Source organism: Solanum verrucosum, unplaced genomic scaffold (assembly GCF_900185275.1).
Source record: "Solanum verrucosum unplaced genomic scaffold, falcon-dt-bn FXZP01000131.1, whole genome shotgun sequence".
Classification (NCBI taxonomy): domain Eukaryota; kingdom Viridiplantae; phylum Streptophyta; class Magnoliopsida; order Solanales; family Solanaceae; genus Solanum; species Solanum verrucosum.
In genome coordinates, this window is record NW_026020352.1 from 1,112,723 (window position 1) to 1,130,327 (window position 17,605).

Genomic DNA, 17,605 nt, shown 5'->3' on the forward strand with positions numbered 1-17,605 from the left:
TATATAAAGAGTTAGAAGGCCTATCACCCATTAAATTGAAGACCTACAAATCTAGTTTGCAACATACAAAACCCCGTATCAAACCGAAATCATAGTAAAAAGTTTTGAGGGTTTTACTAGGGACTGGCGGGGTAGAATCTGGGTCGGGTCAAAAATATGGTATGTCAGTTTATTTAACGCTTTAAGCCATGAAAACATTTCATTTCAGTTCCAAACCAGAGAGAAAGCTTACGAGAGGGTTCCTATGAAGTTCTAGCATGATGAAGGTTAATTTTTGACGATTTCTACCATTAAACATTGCCCCCGTACCTAGAAACGTAATCCCTACACTTGGCAATCGTTTTTCCCTTCTATTAGATGCGTTTGGAGCTGGTTTTTAAAGATATAAATTTGTAGTTATTGGTGTTTATTCAAGGTTTACACTTGGTTAACTAAGGTAATCATCTCGGGACCCTTTTATTGTTGTTTTTATGAATTTCTACGGACGTTTCGACAAGTTGGGGCAATATGGCAAATCTGCCGATTTAAGATTAATTATAAACTATTTATAGGTGTGTACCAGTTGTGTATATATAGTGTTTGCGAAGCTTAGGACATAAAAAACAACTTTTGTGAAGGAACTACGGTCTTTCGAGCGTTCATTGGAAAGGTATGTTAAGGCTATTCCCTACTTACGGCATGTTTCCTTAAAGTTTAGAAGCAATGTAATTGGGTTGTTATCCTGGCTACACTTGTAGCCATTATTGTTGATTGTTGATTGTTGGTTGCTCGAGTTGATATAATCCTCCCTTGTCGGGATTCTTATTCAGTTAGTAGCGTCCTTATGTTGTACATGACTTAGAGGCTATTTGTATAGGTTGTTTATAACTAAATTGCTCGCTTTTAGGGATTGGATTGTTATTGTTGCCCTTGGGGCTATTGTGGTTAGCTGCAGGAATGTGATATATGCCTAGAAGGGCTATGTTCTGCTTACAGGGTTATATGGATGCCTAAAAGGGCTATAAGTTGCCTACGGGGCTATATTGATGCCTAGAACGGCTATGAGTTACCTACAGGGCAATATTGACGCCTAAGAAGGCTATGTGCTTCCTACAGGGCCATGTTGTTGCCTAAGAGGGTTATGAGTTGTCTATAAGCTATGTTGATGCCTAAGAGAGCTATGTGCTGCCTACGGGGATATATTAATGCCTAAGATGGCTATATGACTGCATACGGGGATACGGGACTACCGATAGGGATATATAGGCTGATTGGCACCTTCCCTGTTTATGGGGGACTAAGTAGGTGGTCTTGTGTGTTGTTTGTACCTGCCGAGCTTATGGGGGATTGGTTAGGTTGTTGTTTTATTATTTTTGATAAGTTTAGATTTAGGAGCAGGTCAGTACACTTATCTTATCCTTGATTTATTTATCAGATTATTCCAGTATATCATGATACCTCCTCATAGTCTATTGCCTTTCATACTCTGTACATTATTTTGTACTGATGCCCCATTGCCTTGGGGGCGCTACATTCATGTATGCAGGTCCTCACAGACGACCGAGTAGACCTCCTAAGCAGTAGGATTGACTTTTATCCGGTTGGCTAGCCCCTTTCCTCTGGAGCTGCCAGAGTTGGGAGGTTTGTTACCTTTTGTTGTATATATCTTTATGGGTAGGCTGGGGCCCTGTCCCGCTAATCTTTACTACTCTTTGAGGCTTGCAGACTAGTGTGTGGGGTGTATAGCTACGTTATAGCCATACTGGCCTATGTTGTTGGTTTGCTTAAGCTTGTGAGCTGTTTGATGAATTGTATTGATATACACCTACGTTTAGTTTTGGTATAGATATCATGGTGGCCTCGACTGCCCAATCAGGACTTCTGTGCTAGTTGGCTATTTATTTATATGATCTCCTGGGAGTAGCTGTTTCATTTATGGATCAGTTAACAAGGGCCTTGTCGACAGATGGGTTATTTTTAAACCGAGATATACTTGTTTGTTTTCTTGATTATCTGTGGCTGCCATGCGCTAGTAGCAAATGGTTCAGCAAGGTCGACTCGGGCTTGAGTTTTGGCATTAGGAGCCAGTTGCGCCCCTCAAGTTTGGGGCGTGACAAACTTGGTATCATAGCAACGTCTTATCCTGGGAGTCTGCAAGCCATTTCTAGTAGCGTCTTGTTTATAAATGTGTTGTGCACCACATCCGATAAGCAAGAAGCTACCGGGCATGTTAGAATGACTATCCTTGTTTTGCTCTTCTCGTGCTATAGAGCGGTTTCTTAAAGGTTGAGGTTTCTGGCTTATAATTAATACTTGTATGCAGATAGAGATGACTGACACTAGACAGACCACAACTAGCCAGGTGTTGGATACAACTGCAGGCGAGGGTACTGGCAAGGTACCACAGGTGGAGGTAGCCCATTGTGAGACCCAGGGGGAGACATCTTCTCAGCCCCCTATAGCTTATCCACTGCTTCAGGAACCTCTAAGGGCAATAAAGACTTCCGGCTCCACCAGCAGTACCACCTCTAGCTCCTCCTATTCCATCTGATCAGGATTTCAAAAGTGCAGTATATATGTTAGCACAGTTAGTAGCTGCACAGTGCCAACAAGTTGCACCAGATGTTATCGGACCTTCTGAAGGGCCCGGAAGTTCGAGAGTTCGTGAATTTCTTGCCTTGAATCCTCCACAGTTTACAGGGACAGATCGTAGAGAAGACCCTCATCACTTTATTGATCAACTTCATAGGATCTTTAGAGTCATGCATGCCTCAGCAACTGAGTCAGTTGAGTTAGCAGCATTTCTATTGTGCGCTGTTACAGTATTATGGTACGAGAGTTGGGAGAGATCTAAGGGAAAAGATACATTCCTACCCACTTTGTATTGCTTTATAGAAGCTTTCATAGATCACTATTTGCCTCAAGAGATTAGGTATGGCTGGGTGGACCAGTTTCTGAACCTCCAACAGGGTAGCATGAGTGTCCGAGAGTACGAACTGAGATTTGATTCATTGGCTAGATATGCACTAGCATTTGTTGATACGATGTATGATAGGGTGCGTAGATATGTGGGAGGGCTCGACTCAGACTATATCGATGCTTGTTCTACTGCTGCAATAAATGATAATATGGATATCTCGTGAATTCAGGAATTTGCACAAGGCATAGAGGATCACCGAAATTTACAGTATATGAGTGAGAGGAGAGACAGAAGAGGGCTAGGCCCGCTGGTTCACAGAGATATTTTTAGGGTGGCCCCAGACCCCGATAGTCGATTAGGCCACCTAGACCTCCACCACAGCAGTTCCAGGGTAGTAGATTTGATCGTCAGGATCAGTCAGGCCCAAGTAAGGGTTCACGAGCATCAGCCTCACAACAGCAGAGGGGTTCAGGCCAGGCTAGGACAGCCCCACCGCGTTGCACTACTTGCGGTAGGATTCATTTCGAGAGGTGCAGATAGGGTTCCACAGGTTGTTAGTCTTGTGTACAAGAGGGGCATGGGTGGAGAAACTACCCTACCAAAGGTCAGGGTGGTATAGGTCAGTCGACCAGGTCAGCAGTAGGTTCCTCCTCATCAGCACAATCTACAGGGTGTGGACCCCTGACTTCAGCACGTAGAGGTAGAGGTGGAGGCAGAGAGAGAGCAACTAGTTCTGGTAGTGGACAGAATCATACATATTCATTAACCGACCGACATGACTCAGAGTCATCACCAGATGTTGTGACAGGTACATTGATTGTTTTCTCCCATTGTGTTTATGCTTTGATAGATCCTGGATATACTCTGTCTTACGTTACTCCATTTATTGCGGGGAGGTTATGTATAGTAGAAGAGTCATTAATCGTTTTTATTTTTTTCTTAATATATACGGTAGTATGTAATGTTACACTATATGAAGCTAACATGAAGTAGTCTAAATTTATTCGATTGTCTTAACAATTTCTCATCGGATGCCTATATATGCTTTTGAATAACTTTCTCAAAAGTTATTGAACCATGAATGACTTTACTTACAATGTTATTTATGTGATTGAGATAGTCAAAAAGTTGGCTTCAAAATAGTTACTACTATATACACATTTCCCTTTCATTTAACTTATTTATTTTTTAAAAAATAAAATATTTATGTATTTTAGTCGAAGAAAAATTCATATGATTTATAATGACGTTTGGTTGAAGGGTGTATTAGTTAAATTTATATTTTTAGTTAATTATTAATTTTTATCAGATAAATATTTTTATCATGCATATATATATATATATATATATATATATAAAGTATTATATATCACGAAAGTATCATCTTTTTCTAACTTCAAAATATATTATTTTTAAATGTTCTGATTTCTTCTTCTTTTTTATTATTTTTATATTAAAAAAAACTCATAGAAAATATAAAATATGTGAATCATTTAAAATTTATTATTTCCAAAATAAATTTTATATTAAATAATATGTCATAAATGTGCAATGCACGGGAAGCTTTAAAGTTCAAAGTTGTATTACCATTTTGCCCCTACACTAAATTAAAATCTAATTAACTATCTAAAGAAATAGTAAAGTAATTAGAAGCCATATTTATTTAAGTAATTGCAGAATTAATAAGAAATTGAGCTATTGCACTTTAATTTTTTGTTATGGCCCTTTTAGTTATTACTAATTATTGTGAATGTTATTCACACCCTTTTAAACTCCTTAGTTATAGCATTATGAATTATGATAGTTATTAGAGAAAATAGTCAAATGCCCCCCTAACCTATTATCGAATTCTCAACTACACACTTATACTTTGCGGGGGTCCTATTACCCCTTGAACTTTTTAAAAACAAAATATATACCACCCTAAAACTAGACAGCCACATTCTCTACATGAAGTGGCACACTCGCTCCAGCTATTACTTTTTATTATTTATATTTATTTATTTTCTCTTTATCCCTGTTTTCATTAATTACAAAAATATGTATATTCTTTTTATTCCTCCTCCTCCTCCTTCTTCTTCTTCTTCTTTTCTCTTTTGTTTTCATTCCCTTCTTCCAAATCACTCACCCATGAAAAAGATTTGAAGCTATTTTTATTATCATATTTTCATCACTTTATAGCATCCTTTAGGCACCTTGACAAGCTTGATTACTCATCTCTTTTCTTTTTTTGAATTTTTTTATTATGTTATTTCTTTGTCTCCATGACACCAAATTTGTAATATTTTATTTACGGATTGTCGATGGTTAAATTCTTGATCTTCACCAAACGACAAAAGAGATTGAAGATAAGATCTGATGGTTGATGTATGTTACTGACCCAAAATATGTGAGAAGGTAGATTAATGATGTTGATATTTTGAACTAACTTGAGATTGATAAAAATGAAAAAAAAAAGTTGGATGATGACCCAAATCATATACCCAAAACTCATGTTTAGTTTGGCTTATGAAATTCATAATCGAAAAAATCTATTATATAGTCATAATTGTTTTAATTAACTGGAATTCTCCACTAATTAAAAAAAAATCAATAATAGAATGAATTTTTAGGATAGAAGGTGTTTAATAATTCTATTTTTTTTTTGTTTTGTTTCTCCTATATTTCTTCTTCTTCTTCTTCTTCTTCTTCTACTATATTTTTTGGTATTTACTCTGTGAATTTTTTTTCGAAATAGTGAGATAATTAAGGAAAATTAGATTTTTCCGGTAATATGAGTAACAATTTTAAGATTTTTTGATGATTTGCAGCATTAGTTGTAGAAACTAGTGAAGCAAATTGTAAAAAATACATTAGAAAATGGATAAAAAAAAATGTGGTTAGTGCAGTGATGGTGGTTCAAGGTGGAGGAAATGGTGGTTTGGGTGAATGTTGAGTAATGAGAAAGAGAGGGAAAAAAAGAAAAAGAAACAAAAAACTTAAAGACAAAAGTAAAAAACATATATTTAACAAAAAGTTAAATTAAAAATATTATTATTATAATATTATTTACCAATTCTTCTGACTTCCACATGCCTCCAAGAGAATGAGGACACTCTCTGTGCCATGTTAGCATCTAAGGGTGTAATTATTCCGTTTTAAAATAGTCTAGGGCATGATAGAACTCCCGTAAAGCATAAGTGTGTCGTTGGAAATTCGATAATAGGTTAAGGGGGCATTTGACTATTTTCTCTAGTTATTACATTAATTATTTTTTATCTTTCATCTTTCCTCATATTAACTTTTTGTCCAATAACTTTTCACATTCTTATACCACCCCTATATACGTGATAACACAATGTTGTTATTGACCCTTGAACGAATCATGCATGGTTGAATAAATTGAAAATCATTTATATAGATATGAACAATATCATTGTTGGGTGTAAGGTAAACAGGTGATTATATATGTGATTTCACATATAGAATATATTTTTTATGTTTAATTTTTAATTTATCAGTGGAAAAAACAGAAATGGAAAGTGAAATAACTATCTTTGATTTATGTAAATATTCAATCGAGAAGTCATATATGAGAATAATTAACAACAAGAACATCATATATTATGTACCTTATAAAATTAAAGTTAATGTACAGAAAAATAGTTCTAAAAAAATGTAGTTGTTTTCTTCACATGTTAATATGACAACTAAAAATATTAAATTCAAATACTTTAAATTTTAAAATATTTAGACTATTAAAAACTAATATATATATATATATATATATATATATATATATATATATATATATATATATATATATATATATATATATATATTATAGTTTTCGTGAACGTGCATTGTATATATGTTGATCTCCAACTTTTATTTTAAGTTTGTATCACAAAATAGTTAATTAGAAAGATACTATAATTGAAAGTTATATCACTTGAGGAAATATTTTTTTTTTCTTTCGAACCCAACTCGTCAACAATGACAAAATATGAAATAGTCATCCTGTTACAAAACTAAAAATTTCATAACTAAAATAATAAAACCCGTCAGGCTTCACTTTAAGGCACAAAAAAAAAATTATACAAATCACAACTTCATCACATGAATACAAAATATGGCATATAGTTTGTAATTTTATTTATTTATGAAGTAATGCAATTTATTAATGAAGACATGTACAATTTACTTCTTCAAAAGGAAAAAAAAATCATAATATAACAAATGAAACCTAAGAAAAAATAAAGAAAAAAAATGACTAAATCAAATATTATTCTCAGTTAAGCACGTACAAATAGTAGTAATTTACCTTAATTGAATTTCAATTAACCCAAATTTGATGCAATAAATATTTAATATTTATTTAATAAGAGATTAGAATGGTCAATTAAGTTTGGAAGGGTATAATTGTATCCAACTTTCAATTATGGAGCTTCCTACTTATAGAATAAGTATTATATGATATGATATGATGATTATTCTAATTAAGAGAAAAGACATAAATTTCTCCCAGAACTTGTTTCTGAAAAGTCAGTTACACGCTTAAACTATCATGACGATCTATTACACACTCAATCTTGTTTAAAGTGAAATTTATACCCCTTTCGAAGACAATATCAGTTTTTGTGTCAAAATGTGTTATACACGCGTTTTGACACGTAAATAAGATTTTTTAAATTTTTTAAAATCATTTTTGCTTAATATTTTCTTAGACTTTTGCAAAAAGTAGAAACCTAGAGTTTCTTCCTCCTCTTACCTTACATTTCTTTCTTCTTAAAACTCATTTCTTCTTTCTTCTTCATTATTCATAAATTGAAGGGAAAACAAGAAATTTAAAGAGAGAACATGAGACAATAAGACGATTATGAAGTTTAGTGATGTTTGCAGCGGCGATAGGCGATAGGCAACACCATTGTTGCCGGCGAAACAAATAAAAACTTTCAGATCTGTAAAAGTTCTTTTGAAATCGTGATAATTATGGATGAAAACCAAGCATTTCATTAGTATACTTTGTGTGTAAAATCAAATATGTTATTGATGGCTTGAGACAAAAATAACATTGTGATGGTCGGGGGTGGTGCTCTGGCGAGAATAAAGAAGACAAAGATAGAAAATTATTTTCTTCCATGAATTTTATGCATAAATGTCATAGGATTTTCAATAGAAGTCATTATCTTTCTCATAATTTTTTCCGGTGAATCCTCCGGCGAATTCGAATAAAAATCATGAACCTTAAGTTAAAATTATTATCTTTCCGGTGGAAATCAACATCCTCCCCGCTATTTTTTACTTCTATTTAGAGTTCCTTTTTAAGATAGAGTGATGGATATTTGAAGAAATCATCAATGGTGACAAAGATTTTGTAAAGAAGAAGAACTTAAAAAAAATAAAAAAAAGTGTAAAAGCTTTAAAGAAATTGGGGTCACCAATAAAAAGAAAAAAAGAAAAAACAATGACATAATAAATATATTAGACATTATAATACTTAATTATATAATGACCAATAAAATAGTGCCACGTGTTTAAACTTGTTTTTTAATATAATTTTTCTTCTTCTTACGCACCTTAAGGAAGGTGAAGACACTTTATGTGCCATGTCACCTTCTAAGGGGTATTAATATCACTTTGAATAAAATTAAGTGTGTAATAGGTCATTACAATAGCTTAAGCGTGTAACTGACTTTTCAGGACACATTCAGGGGAAATTTATGTTTTTTCCTTTCTAATTAATTAGTGTTAGCTATATATTTCAATTCCGACAAACCCATTGCATTTCAATATTACAAAGAATTTTTCAATTTAGTTCTAAAAACATTTTTTTCAAATCATATGTAACAACATTAACATAAAAATATCAATTTGAAGCATGTTATAAGTCATAACTTTGAAGCCTCATTGATATGACAATAGCATGAGTCTCTTGTTCTCTAATATTACAAAACTTGTAACTGGATTAATTTTCTTTCTTAAAACAGACATCAAATATAATGTATATGCTTGCTTAAGGAGTAATCATATAATCTTTTCGTCCAATTTTACTTGTCCATCATTTAAAAGTAAATATTCATTTTATTTGTCTAATTTAGATAATTTATCACTAAATATTGAATCTAATATTACTATATTCAAAAGGTATTACAGTAAACGTATCATTTAAGTATTAATTATTTCTTAAAAAATGTATCAAGTCAAACATAGACAGATAAAAATGGATGAAGAAAATATATACTAGAGTAGCGTAATGATGAATCATAATTATCTTCCTATCTTGTTTCTTTTCTAATTCTTACAAGAAAATTTATTATTTTTTATATATATTTTGGGAAAAAAAGAATCAAGTGTTGTTAGAACAAGAACTAGTGTTTGGTCATTTTTGCAAATTATATATATGTATATTGAAGGCATGCTAGTCAAACACTGCAAGTCCAAATGGAAGTAAATAACTGAAAGCAATAAACATCATGTTTCTGCTCATACATTATCAATGGCACATCACAAACTGTTGCCTTTTTGTCCTTCACTTTATGCGTCACTCCCTTGACCATCTTTCCACTATAACTATAAACAAAAATAATTTCAATGTGGAATTATTTAATCTCATATTTTAACCCTAATTAAACATCAAACTGGATACTCTCTAAAAACACGCATTAAGACAGATAGATCGCTCATTTATGGGTAAACTATATCTACCATCTTTTAACATTGTCATCCTGTTAACTCCAAATCCATCCAAAATAATATTACACAAACTTTAAAGGTGGTTCTCCCACAAATGGGTGAACTACAATTCTTTTTATTAACTCTTCACGTGATCTAATATCTCTTTCGACAATCTATACGTTTGAACGTGCATAACTCCAAAACTTACGATCAAGATTTCTAGGAGTCCTCGATGTTTTCATTTTACAATACTCTTTACATTTACAAACATATGGTTCAATTGAATATACAAATTTTCCGAATTGTTGAGATATGATTACCAAATTTCAAAATTCAAAATATAAGTATTAAAAAGTAGAAGAATATGGATGAGAAAATGTGGAGTGAATAACTCATATTTTTTGTTGAAGAAAGGGATATAGCTTATTGTTCGCTCATTTGTGGGAGAACTACCTTTAAATTTTGTGTAAGATGGATTTGGAGTTAATGGGAATGACTGTTTTAAAATATGGTAGTTATAGTTCGCCCATAAATAAGCGACCTGTCCATTTTGGTGTGTATTTTTAGAGAATAGAGAGTGTCCCTTTTGATGTTTAAGGTTCAAAAAGTGTCCGTTTTAATGCCGAACTTGTCAAAATGAGCAGGTCACCAACACAGCTAAAAGTTACTTAGATTGAAATATATTGGGCTAATATAAATTGTTTGTTTGTTTCTTATAATTTATTTAAATAGGAGTAATATTTTTTTTTGTTTATTATGATTATACAACATATCACACAAAATAAATATTTGATAACATTTCTCATAAGTTAATTTGGGATGCACATTAACTTTTAGATAAAATTGAATTGGACAAGTCTTTTTTTTTTTTACCCTCCCTAGGAGCTCCCACCTCTTTTTGCTCCCTTGGTGACTCAAACTCGCAACCTTGAATTGGAAGTGAGGATGCATGCTTACCACCCGATCAACTCCCTCTCGTCATTGAATTGGACAAGTCAAAATGACTGACTTATAAATAATCATGATCCGCTCACACTCGAACAGAAGGGAAAACTATATTTTGATGAATTAATTTTACCATCCTTTAATATAAAGAAATTTTCGATTATCAATGCATTTTTTACTTATTGTAATAGCCAATAGGTTATGCATTTTATTTTTTAGGTTATCAAATTAGACACGTTACAAAAAGTCGCATGTTGGGTGTGTTCGGTATGAAGGAAAATGTTTTAATGAAAAATAAGTAGATTTTTGACTTATTTTCTCATGTTTGGTTGGTGAGTAGAAAATATTTTTCGGAAAAAGATTTTTTAGTGTTTGATTTATGAATGAAAAATGTTTTTGAGAAAATATTTTTATTTTTACAAGAGAGTAGAATTTTTTTTAAAAAAACAAACTTAATTTTTTTTTGTGGGGGAGGAGGGTTGGGGGTAGGGGTGAAAAAATAAAAATTTGAAGTTGAAAATATATTTTAAAAACAAACTTAAATTGTTTTTGGGGGGTGGGGTGGGGATCGAGGGTAGGGGTGAAAAAATAAAATTTTGAACTTGAAAATATTTTTTAAAACAAACTTAAAAAATTTTTTGGGGGGAAGGGGGGGGGGGGTCGAGGGTAGGGGTGAGAAAATAAAATTTTGAAGTTGAATTTTTTTTAAAAAAACAAACTTAAATTTGTTTTGGGGGGTGAGCTGGTAGTAAGGGGGCTGGCCGGGGGTGGGTCGAGGGTAGGGGTGAAAAAAATAAAATTTTGAAGTTGAAAATATTTTTTAAAAACAAACTTAATATTTTTTTTGGGGTGGGGGGTTAGCGGGGGGAGGGTCGAGGGTAGGAGTGAAAAAATAAAAATTTGAAGTAGAAATATTTTTTAAAAACAAACTTAAATTATTTTTTTCTGGAGGGGGTGGGGGGCTGGTAGGGGCCTGAGGGAGGGGGTCGAGGGTAGGGGGTGGGGTGGTATAAAAAAATAAAAAATTGAAATTGAAAATATCTTTTAAAAACAACTTTTAATTATTTTTTTGGAGGGGGAGTGGTAGGGGTGAGGGTGGGGTAAAAAAATAAAAAATTGAAGTTAGAAATATTTTTAAAAAAACAAGCTTTATTTTTTTATATTTTTTGGGGGTGGTTGGGGGAGGGGCAGGTTTGAGGGTAGGGACAAAATAAATTGATTTTTTCAACAAAATAAATTGATTTTTTCAACAAAAAAAATTGTAATTTGAAGTTGGAAAAGAGTTTTGGAAATTGTTTTCCTTAATTTTTTAAGGGAATTCATTTTCCTTAATTTTGAGGAAAATGAGTTGATTTAGAAAATATTTTCCAAAATATTTAACCCAATCAAACATAAGAAAATTGAAAAATATTTTCCGAAAAATGATTTCCTTCATACCAAACACACTCGTTATTATAAATCATTCTAATAAGATGATGTGGATAGATACTTTGGGCGGGTCAAAATATTGAGTAAATACATTGATGGGTTACTAACTTGCTTAAAAGTGAGGCAATGTTACATAAATTTGATTAGTTTAGAAACTAATTATTTTGATATATTTAAGTTTGCAATATTATGAATCTTATCAGATTTTTGTGTGTTCAAATATATGTAACTCAAGATACATGAGTCAAAACTAAGTGTAATTTGCTCTAGATACACTTTATTCAAGTGGATTTGCATGTATGTGAGATACATAGATAAATCTCTCGCTCTTTCCTCACCTTCCTCCCATCTCGCTCGTTAGTCTCCTCTTTATATAGGACACCATATACATGTGAATCAAACCAGATACATGCATATACATGTAACTAGTGTGAATCACATGTATATATATGAGATACATGATTATCTCCCTCCCAATCTCACTCGTCTGCCTCTCTCCCGATCTCCCGCACATCTCTTCTTATTTTAGAGTTTGTTTGACATTGTTGTTGGGAGGCCAAAAACACTTATTTTAAAAAGAAAAAATATTTTAAAAAAATAATCAAGTGTTTGACAAATCAGTAAACTGTTTTTAAAATGGAAGCATGAGTAATTTTCTGTAATTGAAAAGGAGTTGAATATTTTTGTTTCTAAAAAGAAGTAGAAGCATAAGCAAAAAAATATTTTTTCAAGACCAAAATATATTTGTCATATAGACATATTTATTAATATATCTCTTACTTATTTTCTATTCATATATCGTTCTTACTAAAAATAGACGGTCTTTGATACTACCTCCATCCACTTTTAATGGTCATAGTTTTCTGTTTTAGAGTCAAACGATAATAACTTTGACTAATATTTAACGATGTATTTTTTCATCATATTGATATGCTAAAAATTGTAATTTATAGTACTTTTCGTATAGTTTTTTGAATATCTAAATTATTTGCTTAAAATATTGAATTAATGTAATCTAATTTAACTTTGAAAATTAGTCAAATTAACTTTCAAAAAGCGCAATATGACAATTAAAAGTGGACAGAGCGAGTACTTATCATTTCACAAAATCAATGCATAAATAAAATTATTCTTCCTTATTTACCCTTGAAAGTATAAATTTGACCAACATAGGAAAACCAAATGATTAATTTATGTTCATAGATGAATATAATTAATCAAATAAAATTAATTTATGTTCATTTATTGAAACTTGACTTTAAGAGAATGTAAAATAAATGTACAATAATAAACTTACCTAGTTTCTTAAAAAACGTGAAATCTAAAATGATGACACATAAATAGAAATGGAGGGAGTATTAATTAATTACCATATCTCAAAAGTGTGGTTAAGTTTTATTTAAAAAACTATTTTTTATTTTTATATAATAAGTTTTTTATTTTAAGTTTATATATTATTATTTTATATTTTGTATTTTATATATTATTTTACATATTATTTTGTAGGATTAGAAAAAATGTAACAACAATACTTTTGCATGAGTATAAAAAAGGAAAAAAAATTACGACTTCATTTATTTTTGTGGTTATTTTTTTATATGTAATGATTTAATTTCTGGAATAATGTTTAAACTTATTTTGCTTTATATTTAAATCGCCATCTTAATATTACATCAATATTTAACTATAATTTTTATGTATAATCTTTATTAAAATTTTGAATATAACATTTTTATTAAAAAAAATAAATTAAATTTTTTATAATTAATATTTAAAATAATTTCTCTCTATAAAATAAACTTAATCAAAGTGCATTGATTCTTGTTTTTTTCGTAATTTGACTCTCAAAAACACCTTTTTAAAAAGATTAGTCAAGCATAATCTACTTACTTATCAATAAAATGAATTAGTCAAACATAAACTGGTAAAAGCACTTTTCTAGAAAGTTATTTTTAAAAAGTGTTTGTAAAAATAAGTAGCTTTTAGTAGGTATGTCAAACACGCTTGTTATCTGGTAGAAAAAATAATGTATCTAGGTGTATCTTTCTCAATATATGATAGAAAACTCTTAATAAGTGGTAAGATACACAATTCTTTAAAAATATAAATAAAATTAGTATATATGATATGAATGTAGTCTAATAAGGTTTTTTTCCCTATTTGGATGGGCTAACAAATTGGTCATAATTTAACTCGTTTGATTTTTATTTAGTTGTCATTTGACAATGAAAATCAAATTGTATTTACTTTATTTGGAATTTTTAAATTAAAATCGAAGTTATGTTTGATCACTTTTTGTAAAGATTATTTAAATTTGAATGTATTTTTTTTAAAAATAGTATGGTTTATACACCTCAATTTCTAAAAATAGCCAAATCATCTAACTTAACGAATTTACTTGTAACATATAATCATATTTGCTCTAAAAGAGTAGTATCTCAAAATATATAGTCACATGATATCACAAATTAGATCTCATATATAAGCTACTACATACTATTATAAATATTTTTTCACTTTATTTGAAATTTTGATATAAAAATAGTATTTGATTATAATTTATGTAAATAATATTTGATTGTTGAATGTACATTTTCAAAAAACAAGTAATACGATTTAAACATAAAATATAATGTATATAGGACCATTTTAATAAATAATTTAAATCCATTTAACAAAAGATTTGAGTAATATATTCTGTTTTTAGTCATTTTACTTTTTTTTTTCCATTATCCAAAGTTCAAAGAAGGTGGGTCCAATGAATTCAACAACTTTCATCCAACATTCATATCATATGATCATCATTAATACGAAATATAACATCATTCTTTCCTTTTTCAATTGACGTACGTTCCCTTACTTTCCTACGTGATATCACGTAAAACGTTAACTACCATTAATTTTCTCTTCATTCCTTTTCTTTTTTTTTCTATAAATAAGAGAATTAAGTGTAAAATAGTTACTCCTCCTCGCCTAAAACAAACTTAAAATCCTGCTTGGAATAATTAATTACATTTATATATTTGTGTAAACATTAAAAAAAATTGGAATTCTTAACGTGTTCGATTTCAATTAAGATTTTTGGAGGTTGTTTTACCATATACTTTAGTTTTATGTCAAAGTATTATATTCCCTTAAAAGATGTATCTCAAATATTTCGCAAATTCATAAATTATTCACCAAGATCAATGGAGATCAAATAAATCTCAAGGAGGTTCATATCATCCTAATTCGAGAAATACAAATTCAAAAAAAAGAATAAGGGAGAAAAAATTGTACACATTATTTATCAATATAATATTCTTGTTTCTTCAGATTTTGTTTGTGATTGCTTATTTCTATCACTTTAAAATTTGTTGCAATCAATTTGCTTCTAAAATATTTTCACAACTCCACAATTTTAGATCTACATTATATCTTTCCTTAATATATACTCCATCCGTCTCAATTTATGTGGCACTTTTGGATTTTGAGGTTCAAACAAGTGTATCTTTAATCATAATTTTTTTCATATATCTTTTAATTATTTTGAATTACCAATTATTGTGACTTTTAATACTTTATGTAGTTTACAAATATATATATTACATTTCAAAAAAAGTTGAAGACTTTTCACGCAAATTTCCTATCAAACTTAAACTATTTGACTCTCGAAAAACGAAAAACGAAAAAGTGTCATATAAATTGAGATAGAGGAAGTATATTTTTAAAATCGTATATATGGAAGCAATTGTGGTAGATTGAATTAACATCAAAAGGTTTCAACTGATAGAGAGAGAGAGAAAAAAAGAGCCTCTGGAAGCTATTGTTCATGTTGATGAGGAGTCGCACATACCATGAATTGCCAAGAACTTGGAAAGAAGAGAAGAGAAATGGAAATTGTCCGATTCATTTAAAACACTCCTTGATTATTCATCTGATTAATAAATTATTTTACTACCGATAAAAGTAGAATTAAAAGATGGTAGAAAGATAATATTTCTTTTTAAGATGGACTAACAAAATGTATGCGGCATAATTGAAGTTCCTCTATTTATGCTCATATTTAATGTAGCCGAAGGGTTGCCAATTATAAATCATTTGTCAAAAAATTATACCATATATTGTTACAAATTATAGGTAAAAAAATAATTAAAATCCTGAGTGAAATTTGTGACTTCGCCCACTGATCATATTAGCCCCCAAACAAAAGGGTAAAACTTGATAGAGGAAACCAAGCATTTTAAGAAATTAAATAGTGACAACCAAAACCAAACTAAAGAGAAGCTACTAATTTAGGTATATGAAAAGAAAATTCTCTCAAATTCCAAGAAAATATGCGTAGTTAGTTTCTATAATGTTTGTGTATCCTTTATTTCCGACAGGCAACAGCAAGATAAAAAGAGGGAAAACAAAACAGTCCCTTTTATCTCTCCGATCCCTTCTCTCTAGTACTAGCTAGTAAACTTGATAACTCCAAATAATAATGAAAAAATAAACTATAAGAGAGAAGTATATTCAGATAATATGATTCATTGAAATCCAAGATAATATATAGAGTAAGTCATTATAAAATACAACAAACCCTAATCTTTTCTTCTTCTTCTTCTTTAAATCCTCCAACAAAGAAAAAGTGATATTAGCTAGACACTTTTTTGTGGATCTCCCTTTACTAATAGTATATATGAAAGTTTATAGCCAGAGGGCTCCGGCTTGTTTGAGTAGAGGAACAAGTGTACCATTTATATGACAAGCCATAACTGTTTCAATCCCTCCCAAGAATTTGCCACCAACGAAGACGGCGGGCACAGGTTGCTGCTGGCCATCCCCAGCTAGTTGAAAGAGCAAAGCATGAATTTCCTTGCCAGCAACATCCCTATCTAGCTCAACAATAGTAGGTCCCACACCGAGCCCAAAGAGTAGCTGTTTCACAACGTGACACATGCAACAACCACTTATTGTAAAAATCACCACCGCATTACCCGACACCAACAACCGTACCCTCTCGTATACCGACTCCATTCTTGATTCTCCAACCATCCTCATAGACGATGACGATGACGACTCCTTCACTATCTGCATTTTCTATTCGGGTTTTTATTAATAAATAAAATAAAAATTTGTTTGTTAGTATCATGAATAAAGATTGGGTTTTATAGGAGTAGTGGGGGTACTCACATTATAGTGGGTTAGGGGTGTATCTGAACCCGGCAAATTCTGACGAGTTTGATATTTCCTCATTTTTACAACAGCAAACAAGGCGCAGTCGTACGATTGATCTTTTCCCAATCATCTACTTTATTTGCATGCCTTTCGTCTACCTTTTGCCTTTTTTTTCTTTTTTCTTTCTACAATATGTGTGTAATTAAAGAGCAATGAATTAAAGAGAAAGAAGATGACTAAAGTGGATATGGTCATAAACTTTTGTCTATTACTTGTTCAGTTTTGAATTGACATATCTATTAAGAAGACAATTATTGATATAGCGAATTTAACATTTTACCCTATTTAATTATGAAGTAGATGAATTAAAAATTTAAAATTTTCAAAAAGTTCTATCTTTTTCAAAATTAATTAATTGAAGATATAATAGATAAAAAAATTATTCTTTTTTTAATTTGTCAAAATGAACAAGTAAAAAAGAAAAATAGGACAAGTAATTAAGGACGAGAGAGTAGGAGTTTAGAAAGTATGTAA

The 17,605-nt window shown here is 30.9% G+C and overlaps 1 protein-coding gene across 1 annotated transcript; it reads right to left on the reverse strand.

Annotated features, from left to right (window-relative positions):
• Positions 1-16,600: 16,600 nt before the first annotated feature.
• LOC125837537 (glutaredoxin-C9-like) lies at positions 16,601-16,990 on the reverse strand. Its single transcript, XM_049516636.1, has one exon. The coding sequence runs from the start codon at positions 16,988-16,990 to the stop codon at positions 16,601-16,603; it is 390 nt and encodes a 129-aa protein (XP_049372593.1).
• Positions 16,991-17,605: the final 615 nt, after the last annotated feature.